This window comes from Parus major, chromosome 3, assembly GCF_001522545.3.
Source record: "Parus major isolate Abel chromosome 3, Parus_major1.1, whole genome shotgun sequence".
NCBI lineage: Eukaryota > Metazoa > Chordata > Aves > Passeriformes > Paridae > Parus > Parus major.
The window spans coordinates 24,835,239-24,862,842 of NC_031770.1; the positions used below are offsets into that span (position 1 = coordinate 24,835,239).

Sequence of the window (27,604 nt, forward strand, 5' to 3'; positions counted from 1 at the left end):
AAAGTTGTTACAAGGACTAACAAGGAGACGAATGTATATTTCCAGGTTTTACTGGCTGTTGTCACATGATCTGTGCTTTACTAACAATGTCATTGCTTATTAATGAAATAGTGAATGTTCTGAAGAAGTTCTCTTCTCTGAGCTTCTAAGGCAAACCAAGTATCCTACCACCATCACAAAGAGTTTGGGAGAAGAGTGCAGCATGAGGCAGGAAAGCCCTTGCAATTGAAATCAACCACCCCTGCCTGCAGGTTAAAGCATTTTAAGAGCCACCAGGCCTTTTAAAAGGTAAAGATGATTGAAAAGTATAGATAAACAAAAATCACACAGATGGTACTCTTTAAATCCTCAAGCTAGTTGTGCCACAAGATCCTAACAAATGCACTCTAAGAAAATATTGTGGTAAGCCTGTCGGATTCTGTATAGACAAGGTAGATAGTATGAGAGGGAGATTTTCTTTCCTCCATGATGCAGCTGTAGTGCAAGTTATGTCATCAGTTCTAAAGCCTGAATAAAAACTAAGAAATCAGAGTAGGGGAAAACATGGATGGTGGTCAGAGGTGTTCTCTTCAGAGAGAAAAGTATTTAGCAACAGCTTCAGCTCCTGTTACAATGAGTTTGGTTATTAAGATTCAAGAGCATTGTATGCATTCCTCATGATTATATACTAGTTCATTTTTTCCCCTTCAAATTATCGCCAAAAGGAATACCTTTAGCAACTTCAAATGCAGTGTGACAGGTTTCCAAGCTAAGTGAGGTCCTAAAATAGAATTAAAAATAACACTCATGTTTCTTGGACTTCTATACTGCAGATGAATCAGCAGGGCAGTACTTGTTTTTTACTGGGAGAGTAAGGTTTCCTGCAATACCAATGGTAATTTGCTACACATGTACCTATAGCTTCTTTTGTTCATTTATTGATTTCCTTTGTTTGTATTTTCCTTTTAAGGAAATACAACCACTTTCCATTTTGCTTTTTCAATGTTTCTTGGCAATTAAAATATCCAAAGCATTTAATTAAAAAAACTTATTTCTCTGTGGAAACCTGTATTGTAATTGGTCTGAAGATAGTTTTTGTTCTTTAATATTAAGATAAAAAAACCACAAAAAAACCTAAGACTTGATATAGCTTCTCAATATTTACCTGAAGATTAGGAAAATACTACAGAACTCCTAACAGTTTGCTGGAGGTTTTAGATCTACAGTTAACACATAAATGTAGCTCATAAAATGTTTGAACAAAACCATGGACAGAAACAAGCCAAATTTAATTTCACGTTACTTATGCAGTACTAAACCTCTAATTTCTTATCAATTTCCTTTAAAGTTAAGTTAATGGTTGCCCAAACTTCTAGTCTCTTTATACACTGTGTTAAGTATTTTATTCTTCCAACTTGGGCAATTAAGATAAAACCCTATGTTTTTGTAAGGGCAGTATTTTCCACACAAGCACTTAACGAAGCAGAGTAGCCATAAATACTGCAGAAAGTATGTAGGCAAAGTACACAGGCCTTTATTTGTGAAAGCTGTCCACAAGCTCTGCCAGGAGTTGTTTCTCCATATGTTTCCAAGGGCCTTCTAAGGAAAAATTATAGACATTTCTCTCTTCTTGTCACCAAGGTCCAGGTTTATGTAAACATGTGGCCAACTGATACCAAGCTGAATCAACATCAGAAACTTGATTTGTTGTGGTTTAGCAAGCCAAAACACCTAGGATCTCTAATATCTGAGTCTATGAAAACTATTACTAATACTGGATATAAACTTCAGTGCAACAGAAATATGTTCTGGTCAAATGGAGATTTCCTATAGAACATGTTGACTCAGTTTAAATTATATCTGTTCTTGAATTCCTATCAAGAAATCTCAAAGAATTTCTCTATGTAGGAAGCCTCTAGGTTTATTTATCATTGAAGTTACATGAGGGTAGAGCCTGCAACTGCTCTTAACTCAAGATCATGTAAAAGACAATTTCATTCACAACCATATTTCTACTTTGTTAATTTGTGAATAGTTACCATGATGTTTCAAAACTGCAGAATAACAGAAAGAGAAAAACACCACTTACTATCCAAACAGCTGGGAAAAAAACCAGAACGAAGACTACTTTCTGTCTTAGCAACTCTATCATTATTTTGAACTCTGTGAAAAGGAAGTTGAATGGAAAAATTAAGTCTCAGCACCTTGTGATGATTTTCAAAGCTTCAGATGATTGTAAGCAAAACTGCAATATGAGCAATTTAAAAAAAAACTTCACCAGACCCATTAAAACATCTGAAGGATGTGGGTTGTCAAAGACACTTCCCTTTCAGCCATTCCACCGAAACTACCTAGTCCATTAATAAAAAGCCTTCCCAGTATTGACTCTTCCCAAACTCAGACTATTCTTTTTAAAGAATATTGGCTTTTTAAAATATCATTTTACTTGGTTTCCTTTATCATCCTCTGGATAGTTAGTATTGTATTGTATTGTATTTTTGTACAGTAATGTATTATTACTCTGTTTTCTCATTCCTTCCTGCAAATACTTTTCCAGAATAAGCTAAATCTTGTTTTTTGGATACTTACCTTGACCAGCAGAGTACTTAGTGGTTAATTGCAAGTACATAAATGAATAATAAAATTACTTAACCAATCATATGTTGATAGTTCAGCACCCTGTCGTATTTTTTACTGGATCATGTTTCAACTATACATCAAGTTCAATATACACCAAATATGTATATCAAATAGTGGATCCCAGCCACTGGTCCTCTTAAGGAGTCTGCAACACTGGAAAAAGAGAGTTACTCTGTGTTCATGAATGCCTCTCTGCTAGATGTCACCCTTTATTTCCCATGAATTTGACAGCTCTCTGCAGTTTGTGCATATTTCCTAAACTGTTTCAGCCAATAATCTGCCAATGACTGATGAGCACAGTGAAAACTGGAATAAGAAATTAATAACAAATACCTAAGGGTTGTGTTATTTCCCATCAGCACCGCTTAGCTATAACACATCTGTCTACAGTTTCAGAGGAAAGACAGGACTACAGTAAAGAATGTTCAAGATGGATGAAGAGTTTTAGTAGATCAGAGGGTCTTGAGCAGCCCACAGTCAACCAAGTCCTTTCCATTCTTCCCTAGCACTACCATTTTAATTTAATCACATTGGAAGAAATTACAACCTGTTTACAATTTGTTATTTAGAACTGCTAAAGGAATAAAAAAGCCTGAATAAATTAATAAATACTTACCCATAAGTATTTATTAATTTATTTATAAATACAGGTCAGTATTTATCACTATGCGATCAGGACTGCACACAGGATAGAACTAAATAGAAATTGGAGACTTCCAATACAGCCCTAATTCATTAGTGATAAGATCCATGGGGAAATGGATTGCCGTCCTTCCCTCCTTCTCACCCAGCTATGCAAAATTTCCACTTTAGGTGTCAAGCAAGAGATTTAATATAATAAAAATCTAAAAAACAATGTATGCTTTAGGGGTGCACATTGCTTCTTTTTTCCAGATGTCTAGACCAGCCCATCTTTTGGGAACCTTGCCCATAATAAAAAGGGTATCTGTCTTCATCTTGCAATGACTGGTCAGCCCCATAAGCTTCCTCAAGAAGGACAGGGCATTCCAGTGAGTCAGAGCCTGCTCCCAGTCTCACAGGGACTCCAAATAATGCAGTACTTGCAGACAGCTTTAATGCTGAGCAGTTATACTAAACAAACCTTAGGAACTAAAAAACCCCAAAACAAATGAAAAAAACAGAGACCAAAGACTGAGAAGATAAACAGTTGATAAGGGAACCCAGGGAGATGCTTTCATAAACAAGTGTAATCAAAAGCAGCTATTTTGGTACAACAAGGCTGCAGCAAACACATGTAGTTCTTTTAATCTAATATGAAAAGACATTCCCACAAAAGCTCTTTCCTTATCAGACCCCTGGGAAGATTCACAGTCTTACAGAAATGACAGTTGAAAACAGGGAAGTTTTAATATTAATTCTCCTAGTGCTGCCATGCCACACTAAAATACAGGAAAAAGAGAAGAAAGGAAGAGGAAGTACACATAGCTGTTATCACAGTCAGCTAGCTTGTCTGGCCACTTACCAAAAGATACTAGTGCTCAGCCTACAGAAAATCAGCTGCTTTCAAGTTGGATTCAGGATGATATACTAAACCCAAACATACAAGTGTATATGTGTGAAATAGAACAATCACCAGTGAATCTATTTAAACTTATATAAAAATCAGTTTCAGCTTATAAAATATATATATGTGAATTATTTCCACCAAGCTCTTCTCAAACAAATTGAGGGTATCTTGTTACTAGAACTTTACCAATTGCCTGATTCTTGTGCTGTTTATTAAATCTCAAATTTAGAACTTATTGCAAAGTCTCACAGAAACTTCTGATTTTACATTTGTATTATGTTTCTTTATTATTCCATCTCACACTAGACCCATTTCCACGAAGCCAATAGAGACATTGTACAGTCTATACTGTACAGGGCTACAGTGGAACAGAACCAGTCACCTGACAGACTGGATAGAATTTAACATAATTAAACACAATGCAGAGCAATCAAACTTATAGGCACAAGTCAAAATGAGTAACTTTCTCAAATGAGCAACCTACATGCAAGTAACATTACTGATTGGTGAAAATTTAAATTCACACTACCTTCTGCAATATTAATACTACTGCATCAGAGTCATCTCCTTAAGAAGTGAGCTCTTTCACATTTATGAAATATTAAGACAAAACTGAAACTTACAGAGCGCCCCAGAATTCAAGGTCAGCTGCTCTGCTTGCTAGGAAGCTAAAATAAACCCAGATCAATCTATTTCCAAAACTCATAGATGACAAGAATTTTCTCTCTCCTTCCCTAAACACTCTGTAAGGAATAGCTACAGGCTTTTTTTAATTGTTTTAATTAAAAAATGAAAATGCTCCATCGCACAGAAAATTTTTCCTCACGTCACACAGTTTTGTTTTCCTTGCATCTTAGTGTCTATCATTAATTAACAGTCACAGAGATTATCCATGTACATCAGTGACAAAGTGCTCAAGTGCAAAACCAAAACCCTATCAGTCCAGACTGGTGGATGGAGAACGGTAGAAGAGGAAAGAGGACAGCTAAAAAAGTGCTTCCCACTGCTACCCACCCTCATCGCTGACTGGAAACAGCATCAAGGCACTTGGGAATTTAGCTCCTCCATTTTGCATGAAGACATACTAGAGATTACAAAATTCTGCCCAAGAAAACAGTGTCTATTTCATAACTGTTAATTTAATGGAAAGATGTTCACATTTCTTGCATCATAATACACCTAGAAGCAGCACTGTTTTGAAATCTGTCTATTTGCTGAAGTTTTAAAGAGGAAATTTCATGAAGAATTAGGTTTTGTCAAGCAGAAGCCAAGGCACATACATCCAACAAGGTTTTAAAACCTTAAATTGTTTGACATTTTAAAGCTAATTTTAAAAAAAAACTAAAAGATTATGAAGTCTCACCCTTAAATAGAGCTGGACTTCAATTAGTGAAAAAGTATACAAGTTAATAAAGCAGTATCCATTTTACTCCTTCAGAGCATTCAGCCCAGAACATTTAACACTAAACAAACACTCTGTCAATGCCATGGTACGAGAGGACACAAGGTAACTCAATTCTAGATCATTCTGAACAGATTACACGTCTTTGAGAAAGGGAGAGGGAAGCAAAAGGGAGGTTATGTTTTTGTTTCATACTTAAAACATTACCTCCCGATTACCTCCCTTGTTAATCAAAAACATGCTGTACATTCTTTCATCTTAGAAAGTAACCATTAAAACAGACCTATCTAGCTCTTTATAAAAAAAAAAAAAAAGTGAGGTAATAAGTTGTGAATCAAAGTGTTCCCCTCCAAATAAAACATCTGCAAGGGGAAAAATAGCTTAATAGAACTGCAGATAGGTGATCAAATGCCCTAGTTCAACAGGGAGTAACAACTATGCACAGAGATTGAGATTTGTCCTTGCAGCATTTAATCCTGTTCATATTGTGCAATCCATCTCAGCACGGTCAGAGCAACCACATCTCTACTCCCACTAGATGGAAAATTCCACTTGAGCTTAAGTAAAAATCTTCAAAAGCTCAATTTGAATTCTTTCTGCTCAACCCAGTTTTGTTCACAGAACTGCTTATTCGCTTGCAAACACAATATTCTGTTTATCTTTTCAGTGCAACAACTGAATGTCATCTCACTGCGGGCTCAGCCCTGGAAGGGACATTAAGACCAGTTATGGGTCACATTCACTTTTTCTCTCTCCTCACAGCATGGCTGTATCCTTCCCTGACACTGGTACACCACCCTAAACAAAAATCTCATGGTAAGACATGGCAATTACAAGTTATAATTGCATTGGACTACCATGTAATCATATGTATGTGCAGATGTTATGGAACACAACACTGCACTGAGCAATTCAAATTTTATATACACGATTTAATGCTTTGGTACATGGGGCTTTTAGCATCAGACCTTCTCTTTTATCCTCTCTAATTGATTGCTCTTCACAAGCTTCTGAAGAGCAACCAAATGAACAGGAAGCAATTTCATTTTTGTTCATTTGCTACTGTATAATGAAAAATAGAAGGGAAAATAGTAACATATTTTTTACTAAGATAAATCACCCCTGCATATTCCAACAAACGCAGTCAGAATGAACAGAAAACAGTCATAGCATTCAAAGAACAAGGGTGTAAGAATTGTAGATAGAAATACAGCCAGTAACAACACTCTGAGCTACATCATAAATACATTTACCTCTGCACAATCCTTGGTATTGTCCCCTAGCAACCATAAAAATTTCAATACTTTGCTAAGCAATGAGACAGAAAATGCATGTTTATACACCCACCTACAGCTTTTTGTCGCAATTATGTAGAAATTTTATGCTAGTTTTACACCTGCATCTGTAGCATTTACTACCAAAATCAATTGAAAGGAAGTGCAGAAAACATCATCTTTATCTGCCTCTTTAAGAACACATTTAAAGGAAAGTAGGTCTAACAGTACAGGTCTCTTAAATATTCCAGGTTCTTAGCTTAAAGATTTTACTGGAGTTCTCCCCCCACATCTTCTGAATGAATTTAAATAACCCCAAGATAATAAGTGATGCCTGAAGCATTAGTATATATCTCTGAACTTCATATAAAGTGTCAGCAAGTTCTCATCACAGCATAGTTAGACAAAACAATCCTTTTCCAGCCCAAGAACCAAGGACACCGTTGCTGCTTCAGGCCCAAAAAGGGTAAACAGCAGCGAACTGAGGAGAGCAAACTGGGAGGATGAGACTTCATAACCTGAAACTGTAACTGGACAATGTGAAAACGTGTGTTCCATCATCCATCTTGGATGGAGCTTTGGCCACACTCTTGTACTGCCCAAGGTGTATCCTGTAAAGGCCTTTTAATAAATACCTACTTTATATTTCTTTAATACTGTGTAGCTTCTGCTCTAGGTAGCCTCTCAAAGTATCATCAAAGCTAGATAAGTGTGAAAAGTTATTTTGCTGGTGTGTGTACTTTACAAAAAGTAGTGGTCATAACAGAAACAAAGACAGAACTAAAAAGCTGTAATCAAAAGCTTATCAAAAGTTAATCTATTAGCAAAAAGCAAAACAATGCTGAAATATTACATTAGAAAAAAAACTAAAAAAAACCCCAAGCATTCTTCAGTGCACTAATAAAGGCATCAAAACAGAGCCTTTATCAAAACAATCACTGGACTCATGTAACAAATAGTTTTAAACATTTTCCCAAAAAGCATTTAAGATTCAGATATGGCAGAAAGCCAACATATTTAATTGTTAAATATAGTGTATTTAAAAACTCCTACTACAGGTTTTTTCCTTTCAGAGAAAAATGCTAATTACTATTTACTCTTGAAAATTCATAAAACATCATAAAAGGCAGGAGATACATCACATCTGCTGTGGAAAAAGAAGCAGAGATGCTGTTTTGTAACATAAACTGCAGTTTAAAAAATTTTGAAAGATCTTAGGATAACAACTTTGTCTTGTTTCACTATTGGACAAGCAAGATTGAGCACAGAAGTTTCTCACCCTACTGCACTGAAACCTTCACACAGATAGCAAGACTTCCTCTCAAGTACTGGTGATGCTCATTTCTCCCTACCCACCACAGCCCTGGTTCCCTTATGAGGCTCCTAATTCCAAACAGGAGGCATACAGACTGGCAAAATATCTGCTGAATATCTTCTTATAACCACTATATAAATGAAACTCACACTGTATAAATATTTGAAAAGTCATCTTAGAAACATGTTAGATAAAGGACAGCTCCATATCTTTATCTAGCTATGTATATTCATGGATGGATATGGAAAGAGATATATAAACACATCTACGAATCTGTATGTCAGACATTACAGTTATATGTTGCAAACAATCATTCTGCAGGACTGAAAAAAAAACCATTAGAAGCATGCATAGCAAATCTTGCATTCCTACATCTGTCAAGCTCATCAGTTTTAATGTACCCTCTCAGTGGCAGCAGTGATACAGTATTTGCAGATGAAGATTTACAAATGAATCATACAATGATTTGCATAAGTCAATATTCTTTCTTATTCTCCAAAACAAGTATTAATAGTATAGGAAAGTCCAACCAATGAATACCTGTTTTCCCTTTAAGGATTAAAACTGAAGAGATCTTAAAAAGGCATTTTATTAAAAAAAATTCCAAATATTCAAGAAAGAACTTCCATCACACAAGAAACCACTACAAAATCACCTTACCTTATAATAAAGGGGACAAATGGTGCTGTGCTGAGTGCTGAGTGAGAGCCATCCATTGGAGATGGATAGAGTCTTCCCAGGATTAAGAGCAAAAGAAACAGGCTAGGATGGATTTTCAACTCCTCAGTTTCACTAAATAAAAAGGTGCAAGACGCATTTGGTGAAAAAAAGCATCCTTCTTCATATGCTAGTCTTGAGCCTCTTCCCCACAGAACAGCCTTCTGCATTTCTGGTTCAAGCAGTTATCCTAGTAGCTGATCATTACAAGGGAGTGCAAGCCCTGCTGGGATCAAATATAGCATCCAGTTCTTCTGCAGGAGCCCTCTCTAATGAAGGCACTCATGGCTGTATTGCCTTCACTTTCCCACATTATTCCAAGCCTCCTTTATTCCCAAATGTGGTGAGCTGCTTTCACTTTTACCTAATATTAAAAACCTGCACAGATAATGTTTCTCTATGAACCAGGAAACAAAGAGCTGACTTACAAAAAGACGGCAAAAAAAGGACTTTTATCAGTTTGAAAGGAAATGTGTGTTTAGTAAATAATACGTTTTACTAAAGAATAGTTCTTATCATTGACACCAAGGGTCGACTATTCATATCATAAAAACAATCAGAAAACCAAGTTAAGATCAATACTTTTTGATTTATTTTATTAATCCCCATTGAAAAAGCATTCACGACCAACATTTGAAACAGCAGTTTCCAATCTTTCTCAACTGAAAAATTTCCAAAAGTTTGCCAGTGATGACACTGTCACCTTCTATAACGTCAGGTAGCATGGATTGCTGTGCAATACACAACCTTTTTTCTTAGACCAGAGACTGCAAAACATGGAATGACTGGTGAAACTCCTGCTTCTAAGTGTCCACCTTAGGCCCATTAAACAGTCAGCTGAACCTCACCCATAAATCAGCTGCTCAACTTCCACAGTTTATATCATAGCATTTTAAGGAAAAACAAAGCCAGCGCTGGTTTATTTTCAAAGTTCATGAACCTGGAGGTAACAGCATCATCCCAAATGGTATCATCTGCATTGATCAAATTGTAGCTCTCAGCCACCATTTGTGGAGTCATTAAAACAAGATCAAGGACCTTCCCAAAGTCACTGTGCCACAGGCTGGAAAGTGTTCATGTGGTGTTACTAGAGGCCTATGACCCCATATCACTTAAACAAGCTGGGAAACCTCATTGTTAAATGTGAGACACTCAAACACCTGGATTCTGTTTCCCTGCAAATTGTAAGTTCCTTAACATCTGATCCTAAGAACACAGCAACTCTTAATTAGTCAGCAGTAGTTCAACCTTTAGAGACTTAATGCAATCTGCCAAAGTTAAATGAAAAAAGCCTTAGCAAAAACATTAGAACTGTATCATTTCAAGAAGCACTGATGCATAAAATGGCATTAGGGTATGTAAGTGACACAACTCAGTTTAACCTTTTCACTTCACTTTATATTTCAGAGTTTTCTCAGACATCATCTTACCTGTTCAAAGTGTTGGTTACAACCTCTAACTGCTTGAGAAGGAACGGATAAAGGCTTGGAAACCGAGAGAAAAACTCCCGTCCTGTCATTCTACAGAAAAAAAATGATGAAGAGTCATAATTAACATTCTGCAGTAATTAGTTACAGTCAAAGTATCAGTTCATTTGTTGTATTTCTGATGCTACAGTGAAGCTGGAGAGGCAGAAGCACCAAGCACACACACTGAACCTCAAATGAGGCAGTATGTTTTCATGAAAAATGGTAATATAGTGTAGTTTTCACAAGTTAAGTAACTGTTTCTCTCTGTGTGCTCACTAACACTTTGACAGCTAAAGTGATCAGGCCTTTCTGGGAAAAATGGATCTTAGCCCCTTAATCACACTAAAAAGAAAAAGATATAGCAGTTTCAATTCTGACACTATTTTAACAATATTCTGGTTGAACAAGAGATGATGACACTTGCTTCAGCATGGCTCATGTCCTAAATCACTCACAGAATATACTTAATAGACATGTACTAACAGATACTCATAGCTTGCTGATACACTAAAAAGCACCTCAGAATAGTAATTCACAGAAGATTTGTAAAAAAGGAGTGGCAGAAGAATCTGAGCTTCCATTCTAATCCCTCTTTCCACATTGCTGCTTCCAGCACATGGCAGTAGTGACACTGTAGGCCACATTTCTGCTTCTGTAGATGGAGCAACCATGTTCAAAACACAGCAACACACAAACACCTCATGAACTCATCCCTAGCCAGAACCAGTAAGGCAGCACAGTTAAAGCTGCAACAGCAAATCAATCCAAGCTAAAAAGACGTAAGTAGAAATCTGTATTTGTTTTACAACCTTTTGATCAGATAAAGGATGGCTTCATGGTTTATACGAAACCATTCAGCATCATCGAAGCAAGTACCACTTGAATGTTACCGTGGGGAAGCTCTAATTAGACATATAAGGTATGCAGATAAAAAAGACTTCCTTTAAAAATAAATAAATGAAAGGCCATCATTTAGAAAAACAAAGCCAAGTGCAGAGTTTGCTTGCCACAAGATCAACCAAGATAAATGTTCCATGTTAGAATGACTCCATTGCAAAGCTTCCAATAAGCAGACACATCCAGGCTTGGAAAAAGAACACGATGAGATGGCAAGAATGAATGTGCGTAAAAATAAGCAGACAAAAAAATCACGCACGAGTAAACGAGCACATGGCAAACATCAGCACAGCTCCTTCCAGCACTCAGCTAACATAACATGCCTTAGCCACAGGCCACAGAATAAACAAAGCAAAACCAGACTGTTAGGTGGAAACAAATGTTTAAAGAGGGACAGGAAACTTTCCCAAGGCACATAAGAAATAATTCTGTGAATATATATGCAATATAGTGGACTGCTAGAACTAAAAGCAAGGAATCTGCAATAGCTGTTATATCTACAAAAAATATTTCAGAAGTTAACACATGGAAGCATTAAAACTGTGAACTAATATAAATTGAAGCACTAATAAGAACTGTTTCAAGACATCAATATTGATAATAATTGATTGGTTATTCAAGCAGAAGACACCCATGCCATTTTTTCTAACAGTGTCCTCAAAACTACCTCAACTTTTTTGCACCTACAGTACATAGCAAACTGAAGATGCAAAGCCAGAGACAGCACAAAACCTAAGATCTACCAGGTCAAACAGCCCATCCTACTGAATTTTCCTATGCAAAACATTAAGAACTCGGTACTTAAAAATAAGAAGTTCTATCCAAAAATGCTGTGACATCTCCATCTCTTGTGCTACAGAGTGCAACAAGCAGAATTGGAGTAAAGTTTCCTATGGAATGGATGCTTAGAGATTTAAGAGAGGAGTACATACAAGTACTACCTCACAAGTACTTTTAACCAGGTCCATTTTTCATGTATTAAAAATTCAGCAGACACATTTGAATCAATATTAAATAATGGAACTGAATATCCTTACACAGCCTCAAAATTCTTTGCAATTAGCATAGTTTCATAAATCTTTTTGACAGGAAAAGAAAATTATAACTACTGAAGTGGGTAACTTACATAACCTACATAACCTCCTACTTGCTTTACTGCTTCTGAGCTTATTGATGGGAGAAGGCAGCCTAATCAAAACCACTGACAGGCATTATCTGCAGAGAAGATGTCCACAGGCATTTTCAGAAAAAAGAAGACACAACTGTCTGAGTGGACAGTTAAAGGGTCTCCAGTTCAGAGGGGAAAAAGAAACACTACACATTATCAGAAGTGCTGCAAAATTAAAAAGTGTGCTCAAAATAGAAAGCATTGATTTAAGTGTGAATCCACTACTTGGGGATGTCAAGGCAAGGAGATGCACGGCTGGGAATAAGCAGGAAGCAAAACAGCTAGACAGTATGGAAGAGAGGAATTTCGTTGTTTCATTTTTTAATGCTGACCATGCTTTTTGCTCCTGGAAACATGTACACACAACTATTTGCGAACTGTGAAACAACAAAAAAGTACAATGGTTCCGCTATTCAAAACTGTTCATGACACTAAGCCACATATTTTATATTCATTTCATCAAAAACCAAACTCCTTTGAAAAACAAATGCTAGCATTTTGAGATATGTCCCATGCATGCTAGTGATATAGATTCATGCATGTGCACATACACACAAATGTGAGTTATGCTTTGCAAGTAATAAGCTATCTATACCTTTAAAAGATGTCCCTGACATATCTATGAAAGAACATGTCAAGTAAATGGGGACTACAACAATCCAAAAGCCACTGCCAACAGTCTTCATGAAACAAACTTTTTCTTCCTATTCTACAACAGATCTGACAGGAAACAACAGCTTTAAATTAAAAATACAGATAACTACCTTCCCATGAGTCACTGACATAGTTCAAACACAGGTTTTTGGCAACAGAGCTACTATAATTAAATTCTTAAACCAAACATTCAGATCATAAGATTTTACATCTACTCTCCTAAAAATGTGTTTGTAAGAGAAGTAATAGAGAAGAGCCTTAAGATACTATTTTATCCCGTGTCCAGCTGAAACTATTTTTATATTGCTTCAGAGATCATCTTTAACAGTATGTTCAACCACAGTTTCTGTAATAGTATTTTCTTTTTTCCTGTTCATAACTCAAAGAAGCACAATTTCACAATCCAGAATTTCAAACAGGATTACTGAGACCTACACAACTGGTGGAAGGTTATTTACTGAGAAAGGAAGTAGAGCAATGAAACAGAAAAGTTATCCATGGGCTGATGATGCTTGCAATAAAAACCCTCTCCCCAGTGAAAAATATCATTTAAGTACATAATTAAAATGATGCTTGATGTAGTAAGGCCAAGAGAGAAACTGATGGAAGCACTCATCCTACTAAATTCACTGTAAAAATAATTTGAAAAACTGTATACATGCAGAATACTGCAGTACTTAAAAAAATGCAATATTTACATCTCAGAGAGTTACCAGTTTAACAACGTTAACTTTTTTTCATGCAAACAATCCTACACAAAAGCCAGATGACAGAGTACAATCCATTCACAAAAGATTTCGTTTTGATGGCTAGACACAGCATTCATGGTTTAGCACTCAGAAGAAGGACTGACAAAGAATGTTTATGTAAAGAGACACACATGAGTTTCTTTGCCATTTTCATTCAGTTCTCCCCACCTGAAAAGATGTTCCATTTACAAGAAATGGTAATACAGAGGTATCTTCTGTACCATGTCATACAGAATCAACCAACACCCACCATTTTTAACAATTCTCTATGTGCCCTTGAGTCAAACTCTTCCTCTTAAATAGATTCTGGAGCAGGCAAAAGCGGGGGGGAAGAAAAATCCTTCACAGAATATACAAGTCACATCAATTGGCAAGAAGTTACTTTGAAGGCATGTGATGACAGGAAGGACAGAAGTTAATAGCTAGCAATAAGCACCTGGAAAACAACTGAGTCACAGCTAAGTTCCAAAAAACCAACCAGTGATAGGGGTAAAAAATAAAAATAATAATAAAAAAAGAAAACACAAAGCAGATTGTAAGTCTATAAAGCTTGAAGGGAAAGTCTGGTTTAAGCATGGTACACAGTTTAGAGTGTTGATAATGCTTCTTCAGAAAAGACACCAAAGTCAGTTTTACTTCATTCTGAAATAACCTAACCCAGAAGCCCTTACTATATTCTCGAGAGTCAGCAGTTCTTCCATTCATTTAGCACCAGTTCTTTGGCTTTTTCACTTTTCAGAGCAGAACCTCAAGCGGCTTAAATTAAGCCAAGAATCATGTGCTTTAAAATTTTCATGTGCTTTGCATGTGGAGATATCAGTAACAACAAACTTCTAGAACCAATTCATAAATGCTGCTGAAAACTGTGACAAGTCCAGTGATTACACATTATGTTTGTCTCAGTAGCAACCTGATGCTATACAGCTCAAGGGTTAACATTTATGTTTAATTTTCTAATAAAATATTCCACCTTTATATGTAAGAAGTGGGTGGATTATTTAACTGCATTTTAGAAATACATTTAAGAATAAAACCATGTATGCTGCAATGTTCTTTCTGAAACTGTGCTGTACTCTTAAGAGAACACTCCAGGAGATTAAAATTCTGCTGTGACACTAGGGCATACAGATAATTTTACTGTGACATGTGTCAGAGATTACCTGTTTCTGTTCTTTCATTTATTTTTCAGAAGAACGAAGCTTTATAACCTTGTAGGCTATTTTTAGTAACTGACACGTAAAAGAACATTTGCAGCAAATATGTTCATATTTGAATACAGTATAGGTGAGATCTTCCAAGTGCAACAAGCGTTTCTGGTGTTCTTTTTGAAACACAAATATTGTTAACATCTTATGTCAGCTGACAAAAATGAATGGCCAGATGTCTGACATGGAAAAATAACAGTATTTAAGAATAAAAAATAGAACTGGGATGTGAAAAAAATATATACAAGATACATTTACATCAGCATCAAGAACATACTTTTGATGAAATTAAGTATTTTTGTCTCCTGTAAAATCTACTTCTGTTACATCAATCCTTATATTGGAATCATTAACCATATGTCAGATGATCCTTTATGTTAAAGAGCAGTAATGCAGAAACAGAACCCAATTTACTCCTGGCACTGCAAGGACAACTGCTGCTGAAAGAACCTGAAAACCAGGATGGACTTTGGCAAAACTGTCATTCAAAACGACAGATTTATATAGACAATATACATTTTACATATTTGCTTTTTCTGACATCACTGAATTATGAAAAAAATCCCACAATGCAACCAAACTAGGTTAACCTGACTAGACTAGGTTATAGCTGCCCATTTGAACATTCCTGTTCTTTCCCTAGTCACCCTTATCACATATTGAAGAATTAGATGCTGTCTCAAAACATAGGAAGCCTATTTCCCTCCTAACAAAGATAATTTCAGAAGCAGAAGCTCAAAATAAATGGGAAACTTTTTTTCATCTACAAAAAAACACACCAAGAAAAAATGTTTGGCAGATTGATTTATGTTGAGGTTATGGTAAGGACATGCTTTAAGAATTACATTGATTTTTTGCTCCTTTAATAGGACTAGATTATATAACAATCATGCCATGACAGGATGAGTAACAGCAATAAAGGTACAGAAAACACAAAGTTTCTAGCTACAGGGGAAGCAAAACTCAAAGAATTTACTATATTTGACTCAAGGGGCAATTTTATCTTGAATTTTAGAACACAGCAAAACAGCATAATATTATCCAACTACAAATGCAAATATATAACATTTGAAATTATTCAAAAGTGGTAGTAAGGAGAAGGATTCATAAAACAACAGATTTTGCACCTGGGATGAATAAGCTTGAGCATCAGCACAGACTGAAAACCAACTGGCTCAGAAAGCAGCAGCCCCAAGGGAAAAAAATACATAGGTTACAGTGGATGCCAAGCTCAGTGTGAGCTAAGGGCACATCCTCACTGCTCACAGGGCAAACTACACATGGGACTGTGCTCATTAAAACGAGAGCCCCAACAGATCAGTGAGGCTACACACGGCATTCTCCATCACAGTTCTGGGTGGCCAAGCTCAGAAGAGATTATGGGACAAGAGAGGGTCCAGCAAACAGCTGCTCAGATGGGCATGGCCTACAGCACATGTCCTGCAAGAACCTGAAGGAGCCAGGTTTGTTCTGTTTGACAAACAGGAGGTCCAGGATAGATCTACAGCAGCCTACAACCACTTGAAGGAATCAGAGACTAGAGAGCTAATAATCTTTTTGCAGTAGCTGCAGAGAGTGCAGAAAGGACCAATGACTACAAATCATAGCTTGGAAGTTTTAAACTGGGCAAGTTTTAAATTGGGCAAAGGAAGTACTCAGAACAGTTATGAAATATCCTTGAAGCTTTGGAGGTTTTAACTGATGTAGGGTCACTAGCAGTCATGCTCTCAATGGGAATCCGGGAAACAGGACAATGAAATCCCTTTACAATTTGTATGCTTCCACTTAGCTACCTTCCCACTTTGTCACCATGGTTTTAACATTGCCTTCTTAAAAGATCAATGTTTTTCTTGTCTTCCTGCATTTGCTGGCCATCATAAGCCAAAACAAGTACAGTAAACAGTAAATCCTGCTCAGAACAAAATTCTTGATATTTAACAGTTTTTACTAAGTTAGTAACTTAGTCTTCAAATCAGCACAAACTATTATTTTTGCCACATTGTACGATAGTATTTAAAATACAAGCTTGATGTAGATATAAAAATAATCACTTAAAATGTTATTTCAGAAGAAGCATGTATTTACGAAAGCTCTTGATTATCAGTCTCTCTGGATAGTCACCAGAGAACCATCACTATTTTCTTACTAAGAGACAGAGACAACAGCAGCAGGAAATTTCCTTTAGAAATAGAGGTTATACACAAATTTTAATTTGTCTCAGACAATTTTGTTCTAAAGAATATGCCTAAAGGTTAAATTCCTGAAATCACATGCTGTCTCAGGACTCATGACAAACTGCTTTCAATAAAACATTTCACACGCAAAAGAGAATTTCAGTGCTGCCACAGAAGGCAAAATGACCATGTAATTTTGTGGGAGGCCACAATGAAGCTTGGAAAAAACAACTGTAAAAAAAACCTGATGTAATGCATTGACTAATAAGCCCAAGAGCAAGGATACAGAAGACTATTGCATACTTTCCTACACCTAACATGATACAAGACACCTCTTCCATGACAAGAAGGCACAACTTCGCTGTAACCTCATCAAATCAAATATTACAAAAATGTTAAAAAAAGCAATTCAGATGTCATTTTTACCCTGCATGAAATGGAAAACACTATGAAGGGGAAAGAAGCATCATCATAAAGATGTGGGGTTTGGACCTTTAATAAAGATGTGGTGACACTGTACCTTCAATAAATCTAACATTTGTTTTGTTAGTAATTAGAAAACACTTAAATCCCAGAACAGTAAGCAAAATAGTTTAAGTCCACTGACTTGAAAAAACATTCTTTTATGCTACACAGACCTAAAATAAATACTTAAAAGGAACTAAGAACATGCCACTATATCTTGGTTTTCATTTTCCTTCAGACAGAAGTGCTAGAATAAACATTTGTACTAGTTTACGTTGTCGTGTTTTTATGAGGTTAATAACTGAACTGCCAATCAAAACCTGTGTAAATACAGTAGTTAAAATACCTTCTGCTTTAGAGGCACTTTTATTTACAAGAGAGCTAGCCAAGATTTCCAAAGGACTGCATGGTCTGGTTTGCTTTGATCTCTCAAGCACAAGTTTCTTTCTACCTCTTGTTTTGCTATTTATTACACTCTTTGTGTGATCAGGTATGGAAAGAGCACCTGCATAGAACAAATACATCAGGAAAAGTATGACTTAAGAGGAATAATTATGCAACATACAGTTCAATAAAGTAACTTGTGAAGAATACTTTTGCAAGAACAGTTTTGCTATGATGCTAGATAGAGAAGTATGCATACAGTGGGCTCAGAATAAAAACAGGTGACCAGCACTTGAACCCAACATCACAGATACAACCTGGCACCTGTATCAACACATTAATCACCACTCAACTTTGATACACACAGAAAAATGTACCTAGATATATATATACACACATGTATATAAAACTATATATAAAACTAAGTTTGAAATAATTATTTTGCATAAAATTACTTTTAACAAACTTTTTTTAAGACACTAAACTGTGTATATGACTATATGTACATAAAATGTATGTACACAAACATATATAACTAAAATTAAGAGATATGCATATATATATATAGAAAGTCTCCAAGAATTCTGTTCAACCACTGCCTATAACACTATTATCTCTAGTCTCTTACCACAGATTATGTACTGTAAATGCTTAATTTCACCTGCAATAATCCACATTTTCTCTCTGAGTATTCTGTGAGGAGTAGCTGCTTTTTACTTTGCACAGTGAATTTAATGAAAAGGGATATGTATAACATGCTCAGATCAAAACAGAATAATTACCTCTATTCATACTAATGAAAACTTTTATCACTACAGCATAAAGTAAATTACCTATTCATGTGCCGAGTTCGCATTAATTTTTGTTTCATGGAATGCATTTTATTCACTTGGTAGAAATAAACATTAATATTATGAACCTAATTTATTTAAAACAAATGAACTGGAGTTACCTTGGGCCAGCATATATATTTTTAGGGTGTTTCAGTTTGGGTAAACTTTCACTCAGGTCATTTTACCACATTCATCTTTCTATTTTCTGGTGCTGACTTAAGACAGGATGTTATGAAGATACTCCCTATTCAGAGAACAGAGATACACATTTGTCCACCAATGATTTAAGTGTGTTTTAGGCCCCAGAAATGTGACTGGAATTTATGTGGGCTATTGCTTTTCTGACTCTATATAGACAAAACGCTGAAGTAAAAATGTTTCTTTAGATTTTAGGTATTTTATCAAAAAAAGACACACACTGTGTTCCTAATACCAGCAGAAATCATACAGAGAGAGGGCATCCTCAGCCTTGAGAAGAAAAGTCCCTATTTTCTGCTACAGGAAATTTTAGAGATTTAGTTTAGACCTGAAAAGCAGACAGAGTAAATAAAGCAGTAATACAGAGGGAAACAGATTTGTTTAGGAGCTTGTTTTCAATTTGTTTCCGTTTCTGCACACAACTTTCATGAATTTTACCTTCAACTTACAAATTAATAGCACCTTATCATCATTATTCTTGTTATAAAGGCACTTGGGGAGCCTGTTCAAAATAACGCTTAAACAAGTATATTGTTATTGAACTATTAATCAGCAAAAGTCGTAATGGTTATCTGAGTAAGCCTGAACTTTTGCATGTTTTCTTAAGACAGTTCTAAGATTAGGTCTTCTAAATCTGTCAAAATCAATAAAAAAAAAAAGAGAGAGCCAGAGTATTAAAAAACAAAAAGTCGAACAAAATAAATGGGGCCTATTTTTAGCACACAGAAGGGCAAGGGATGTTTTCCCTTAAAAAAATAACCCCTAACAAGGCAATGTGCTGCTTAATAACTACTTCAAAAGCATTCACCAGAACAACTGAGATGGCATGGAGAGAACATGGAGGCTGAAAAAGGTGACACAGAAGGAGCCAGAGGAAAAGCACCAGAGGCATTTCAACAGCACAGTCACCTCATGAAACCTCAATGTCACTGACAGAGTATTTCAACTGAAGAGCTGCAACCGGCCAATGCTGCCAGAGAAAATCCACTAGGGAGTCACTAACAAGAGCCAAGATAAAGCAAATCCCAACCCTGGCACAGCATGCAGTCTGAGAGGCACAGAGCACAGCGAGGCTGGTTTTGTGAATCGAGCTGTACATGCGTATCCCTGCTGGAGGCAGCACAAGAGGCTCAGCATTCCTGGAGCCATGGCCATGGTCACCATCCCCTCACACGGAGCTGTGCCTCAGCTGCCACAAGGGAATTCTGCCGCTGGTGCGTCTCCAAGTCGGCACCGAGTGTTTAAAGGCTGGAGTCACTGGGAGCATCCACTCCAGGGAACTCACCTAAGAGCTATCCCATTTTACCACACTGATGTGCCACTAGAGCCTGACCACGTTAGTACCACCAATGTTTATTTTGGCTTACCCCAAAACAGGACTGGCCACTCCTCTTGTGAGCAACACTGACCCATCTCACAAGTCCTATAGAGCTTAGTATGATCCACTGAAAATGTCTAAAAAGCTTGCTGTTAAGATTAACAAAATATCCTTGACATCAGATAGACTTTTCAGGTGCTAACTTAGAAATACTGGAACTGTTAGCCTGCCTGGAGTGGAATATATAACAGGAATCATGTTCTTATGATGTACTCCATGTATTTGCAGCTACAACTCAAAAGCAGCTTAGAGAAAAGGAAGGTAATATCAGATTCATTTAATTTAGAGATAATATTATGAAAAGAGAGGTCTGCATGACAGCATTCACTATCTAGTGTTTTCTTCTAACTTTTCAGTGTCAAATGTGATTCCTTAGGGTCTTAAAAATCTTGACATTAAAGAAAAAGCATATAATTTAGAAGAAAATAAACAGACCAACTTAAGTGTTTTTAGAAGTTAATTTGATTTTACTCAGTGACTTTCAAGTGTGCAAGGAACCACTTACTGAGAAGTGCTGAACACTCAACTTGCAATAAAAACAAGGAAAGCAGAGAGCAGTCATGTATGTTGACTGCCTTGTAGCCAGCAAGGCATCTTCGTAACCTGTTAACATCTACATAGTTTTCATCTTATTGCAATTAAAAAGGTAAGTTTCCCTTTTCCAGAGTTTGAAGCCATTAACATCTATTGACAGTTATAAATGAAAATAAAGACAAGGTAATATGCAGATGGCAAGAAGAGGTTCCTTTCTTTTCAAATAGATCTAAACCAACACTGAAAACATGGCAGCATTCATACTCAAATTCCAGGCAGCATGAATTAACTCCACAGAAAATCTGTGTTGACATCTAGGTATTTTCCTGCATATGCATTATCCCTTCACTACACTATAAATACATAGGAGCTTCCCGCCTCCCAAAATGCAAATATATACATATATACTCTATTTATGAAACATAAAAATCATCATGTTGCACAGTACCATTTCAGCCTTGCTTAAAACCCTCTTTGTTAATTAAAGAGTTGAAGCTTCTCCTTGCTTAAAACCCTCCTCCACCAAGGTGAGAAGCAGAGGGAATTAATTCTCCCCACTTCCTACTCTTTCCTTCTGCCTACACCTGAGTACACTGGTGACTCTTCCTAAGGTTTCTGGAATATCTGTATTCCAGATAAAAAAATTGCATTTCCAGATAAACCAGGATGATGCTTTTTTACTACCCTAAAGACTGAAGCTTGTTCTAAGTCAAATGGCAAATTGCCTCAAAGCCTCAAAGGCAATTCCTGATCATCCTTATCCTTTGGTTTAGGGGGGAGGGGGAATTAAAAAAAAAAAAAAAAAAAAAGACAGAAATACCATGGATTTGATAAGAAGAGTCTCATCAAACATCTGATGACGAGTGTCTTGTTGACTAACAAGCAGTAGCAACTTTAATTAGCATTGTACTACAGACCAAAAAGGTATCTGACATATATATATATGTATGTATATGTAAATATGTATATATGTATATATGTATGTATATATGGAAGTACCACTATTATTACTGTAACTCCTTTGGACAGAAGATAATTCCTCCACAACAAACAATTCAATCACATTTCAAAATTAATTTCAGTTAACAGTACACGTAACTTACTCTGATTTTCATTTTGATTTTCATGTCTGCCTTAACTATCATAATATATATAGCTTCATATCAAGACATCCTGTTTTTTTATGTGACATTGGAACCTACAATCAACTACAGCAAAAACCTACTTCAGATGATTTGCAATCTGTAACAACACTAAGTCAAAAAAGAAATGACCATGAAAGAAACAGAACTATGAAGCACACACTACACTCCAGCATCTTTAAAAGTGCATGGAATGAACAAATCTACACTGCAAATTTGACTGCACAGCAAAAAAAAAGAAGTGGCTATTTAATAAAAAAAATCATTGGCCTACAGAACTCATTGCTGTCCAAAGTTCCAGTCAATCAATTCGCATTAAACCAAGCCCAGCACTCAGGTCTTCAATGTGCCCCTAAGGGTGGTGCCTCCAAGAGAGCTGCAGAGGAGCTTCTTCTAAGGGTGTGTAGCAATAGGACAAGAGAGAATGGCTTTAAATTGACAGAGGGCAGGATTAGCTCAGGTATTAGGAAGAAATTCTTCACTGTGAAGCACTGGAACAGGTTGTCCAGAGAATTTCTGGATGCCCTGTCCCTCAAAAGTGTTCAAGGACAGACTGGATAGGGCTTTGAGCAATCTGGTCTAGTGGAAGGTCCCTTTCCATGGCAGGGGTGTTGGAACAAGCTGTTCCTTCATCTCTCTTCCAACTGACATCATTCTGTGATGACAGAGCAGCAAAGGGAGGATGCACTTGGAAGTGCGACCCTCTCCTGAGTCACTGCCTGGGTGGAAGGCAGATCCCAGGGCACAGTTCAAGTGCTGAACAGCACTGGGGCTGGGGAACAGCTCACAGCTGATCCCACCTTAGCCAGGCAAGCTAGGATGCAGACACAGCAAGTATGAAGTAACTGACTACACCAGCAGAAACACCTGTGCTGTGAAGGGCTCCAAGAAGGGGGTTGTTTTCTCTAAAGCACACCATGATATACCTGTGCAGAACACACTTTCTGTAACCAAATATCTAAATGCAAAGACAACTTTCCAACCTTCCTCAGTACATTGAATTTATGTGGCTAGAATTTCATTCCAAGTCTTGGCATTTAAGAAAACTGTACTGCCAAATCAAGTATATAAAATCTAAACTAAACACTCTACAGGTAAGTGCTAACTGGCCATTTTACAAGTGTATATTCTCTGAAATTCAGAATGTCATTTAGCCAAATACACACACATACACCTATATAAAGACACTATCACACACTTGCAGCAGCATTAGAAGTTTTGACACAGTCTCTCAGAAAGAGAAACACCAGAGAAGAGTTCTAACTTCATTTTCATTAGAGGAGAAAGCTCTACATATATAGTTGCATGGACCACTGTAAACAGCCTTCAGACAACTCCTCTCCAACTAGCAAGACTGCACACAGTTGTTATTTTTCACATATCAATTTTCCGACTCATCTTCTTTTTCGTCCATGCTGAAATTAAAAAGATGCATCAATACTTCATGTTCCAACAAAGCTTCCTTGTGAAAGTCTACACAAACCACCCCACTTCTATCAGTATCATAGGAACTATTCTTGAGAAACCAGACAGAGTTCATCCTTTTTTAGAGAGATTCCCAGAATAGTCCAGTAATAACCTAATTCCCTACTGACACAAAAGTGACAGATTTAACCCCCTAATCCAAAATCAGGTAAACTGGAAATCCCTAGGCAGGGTCCTAATGAGAGAGTTGGTTTCTGGACAGACGGTCCCTTGATGTAAACAGCACATCCTCAAGGCGACAGAACATGCAGTTTAAACCCAGGTGACTTTCACAAAAGCTCCTCTAGATCCAAGTTGTCAAAATGCCAGTGCTTTGGAAGTGGGGGAAAAATTACTTGGTTTTAATATATGAATTATATTCCAGCAAAACACTCCTTGAGTTTAAAGCTCCCAAAGAGAAGTGCCCAAGCACAGCTGCACCCAGGGATGAGGCTGCAGGGAGCTGTGCAGCAATGGTGACACCTCGTGGTGCTAAACCACAGAAACACAGACGTCTCTCTTCCCAAACACAACCCACCTTATGACCACCTGTGGGGCTCTTCTGCAGAGATAGGTACAAACCAAATCTTTGCCTGTTTTCACACCCTCTGTATCTCACTGACCTGTCTTAAGAGGTGCCTTCCTAATCCCTGTGTCACAGTTTTGACAAGAATACATGGAAAACAGCAGAAGTGATTACATTAAATGCTTAATGCACATCTGCTAAATGAACAATTGAAGAAAAGAAAGCCAGCCCAGGTTTAACATCTTTTGGTTAAAATGACTACAGAGAATTACTGTAAACAAAAGCTTCAGAGAAGCAAGTCAACAGGGCCAGTTACATAAAAATTAACATTGCCATTAATAAATTTAATTCAGCTACATAAAAGATTCCTTCATTCTGGTATCTCAAATCCCCAACAGACTCAAAGTAATGCTCAAATGCATTACTTTCTGCAGCTTCACAAGCAGAAACCTCAGATTCTACAGATCATCAAATACATGCATTTGAGAAGTCAGTTTGCCTCCCCACTGCAGAAGTTAGTGCTAAATCTTTCCCAAAGATAGGAATTTTAAAAGGCATCTCTTTCAGTAAGAGCTCAATAAAAAAAATTAAAGAAAAAAAGCAACTTTAAATGCTGTTATAAAACCAAAGTAAGAAGGTGAGAAATGAAAATCACTTTTTATTGCTCTGCTTGGGCTTCAACAGTGTTACAGAAGTGAATTTAAAAGTGACTTAGGTATGTGACAAAACAAGAATAATTTCATGCAGTGGAGCAGCTAACAGTTCAAATCGTTTTGGGGAAAGAGTTATTTTCTAAGGGAAATCTCCCTCCAGTTTCCCACCTGTATTTCTCTCTCATATTCATACATGCACTAAGTAACTAACTTTTTCAAGTGACACCTGAAACCAATTATTTCACACAGCTAAAACGTCACTTATGTAGCATCTAAAGGATGACAGACCAGTATCATCCCAAGACATTTAGTTTTTCAAAATATCCATGAAAATTTTATTAGTGACACGGATCAACAGTAAGGAACCACTATAAAAAAAAGGTGGAATTTCTGTAGGTAAATGGCAACAATTACCCTCTTTCAGAAACCGCATGCCTCGCCTGCGATGTGAAAACACATTAGGAATTACTGAAATGGTTACCATAATATCCATACCGTGACCACTCCACGGCCCCACGGGCTTACCCAGGAATATTTTTTATTGAGTTTATTCTACATTCAGGGTTATTTTCACATCCCTGCTAGAGCAGAAACCTCAGTTACAGAGTACAGGGCATGGATATGCTTCATTTGCTGAAAAAGCGAACGGAAGATGCCAAAGAAAACATGGGGGTCTTTGTGCAGTAACTGGAGGGTGCAAAGAAACCGGAATGTGCAGGACTGTGGAGTTTTAAGAGTCAGAGGAGAACTGGTTTTACAAAAAGTGAAATAGTAAGGGATTTGAAGCAGGACTACAGAATCCAAGGGTAAGATCCCTTGGAAGAGAAATGGCACTGCAAGATGCAATTTTTATAGCCTTGAGTAAAGAGATATGAGAGTGTTCTAAAGCAGGAAGACTAAAGGGGAAAAATCACAAATTAGTAGGGGTGAAATCAACTCTAGCCCTTCTCTAGAAGTAAGGAACACATGTGTAACCACTGTTCCTCTTCTCTTTTACACCCTTTCTCTTTGCACTCAGGAGCTAGAAGTCTGTTTTGTGACCATGAGAGCCCCTGGTTTTTGGAAGAGCCACTTACCAGTGGCAAAACCTCTCAGCAACATTCCACTCCTGTGAAATTGCATATGAGTACAATTAACTCTGTGTTTAACAGCAGATATTTTTGGCCCTACCACTTACTTCTTGGCAGCACAGTTTAAGCACTGGTGATCTTGTAATATCATGACTCAAATATATCCAGAAAGCAAGCAACATTTTCAAATTGCTGTTGGCTAAGGTCATGTTTTGCAAACTTCTAACTGATATGAAGTGAAGCTTACCTATTTTTTTTGGAATTTTCATCTTTCCCTCTTTTAACTCCAAAAATTCTTGTTATCAGAGCACTAAAAAGAAGCGTAGATGAATTTCGTACCTAAAGGAAAAAATAAGAACTACACTTTAAAAATCTCTTTGAAATGTACCATTTTTAAAAAAAAAAATACAGCCATTAATGACAAGTCAATAGAATAACAGCTCAGTGAAAAGCATGCTACAGGTCAGTACATGGAAACTATTAATTCAGAACATCTTTCCAATGAAGAAAGTACTACTGGAAAGTTCAGGTTCTTTGGAGATGTCTATCTTTATTATAAGGAATGCATACAGATTTTCAGTGGTTCAAAGGATTAACCCTTATGCACAGCAGATCATGAAGTGTTCTACCTGAATATGCCATATGGGATCTTAAATTCAAGAGCAAAGTAACAGTCAGAGTGAATGCAAATACACTTCTTACTAGTTAACTGCACTGACTCAAAATTTAACAGCCAGAGAGACTTTAACCTATAACGTAACCTTTGTCCCTACTTTTTGTGGATATAGCACTTCATATTAATAAAAACTAAACAAAAAAAAAGACCAAAATTATGACTTTTTTGCAGGTCTACATTTTTTTTACCATACCTTAAAATATCATATTCCAGAAATTGTAGTACTGCCATTTATAAACATGACCAAAGCTTCACTGAACAGGACCACTCTATATCCTGTTAAACTAGAGAAGCAAAATTAAGAATTAACTTACTGCCCAGACAGGTGATGTAAACCCTAGAATTGATGCTTTTATTCCATCTGCAACATAAGGCATGATGTTTTCACCTAAACGTGTATCCCTGTACAGTGCCCGGAGGATATTTAAAGCATGAACCTGTGGTGGAAGAAGAAATATATGAAAAATCCAAATTCATTAGTAAGTATCTTAAATTTAGTTTCTGTAATTAAAACAGTGAACATGTAAAGCAAAAACAATCTATATACACATTTAGAGCACTTTATTTCCATATTAAATACAGGAAATACTGCTGCTTAAAAATGCATTAAAATAGTGCTGCAGTAAACACTGTTAAAAACTTACAGTTTAAAAATATATGCCTCTAACAACTATAGTCCAGACATTGCAAGTGAAGGCCAACATTGTTTTATCCTTAGCTTATCATAGCTGTAAAAATAACTTTTGAAGTTCAGAATCATCTTTTTCAACATTCTTGACATGCTGTAGATACTGTGAGAAAAAATAAACTACAACTCACAGGAGGGCAATATTAAGCTAAAACTGACAGCCAGGCAAGCTTTACCATGTGGAGCATTTTCTGTTATTTCTCTACCCTCTGTAAGGGAAGGTGGTAATACACATGGGCTCACAGACATTGGCAAGGCTACATGAATGCATACCAGCAGAAAATCTGGCAGAGTCATTTGGACATCCTTCTGTGTATTGTGAACAAATTATGGCTTGCACTTACAAAGAGAACGTAAATGATAACATTTTGAAGATAAAGGTCTTGCCTTTAAAATAAGTTTTTTTAGTATTCCAAATGTAT

The 27,604-nt window shown here is 36.7% G+C and overlaps 1 protein-coding gene across 4 annotated transcripts in view; it reads right to left on the minus strand.

Moving 5' to 3' along the window:
* THADA (THADA armadillo repeat containing) overlaps window positions 1-27,604 on the minus strand; it is a 154,110-nt gene that overhangs the window by 93,129 nt on the left and 33,377 nt on the right. For all 4 annotated transcript variants that reach the window (XM_015621549.1, XM_015621551.1, XM_015621553.3 and 1 more), the window contains 4 exons: window positions 26,809-26,931; window positions 26,066-26,157; window positions 10,286-10,375; window positions 8,799-8,930 (listed from right to left, as the gene is read on the minus strand). In XM_015621549.1, the coding sequence (XP_015477035.1) occupies window positions 8,799-8,930; window positions 10,286-10,375; window positions 26,066-26,157; window positions 26,809-26,931 (437 nt within the window). The remainder of the gene's footprint in view (window positions 1-8,798; window positions 8,931-10,285; window positions 10,376-26,065; window positions 26,158-26,808; window positions 26,932-27,604) is intronic.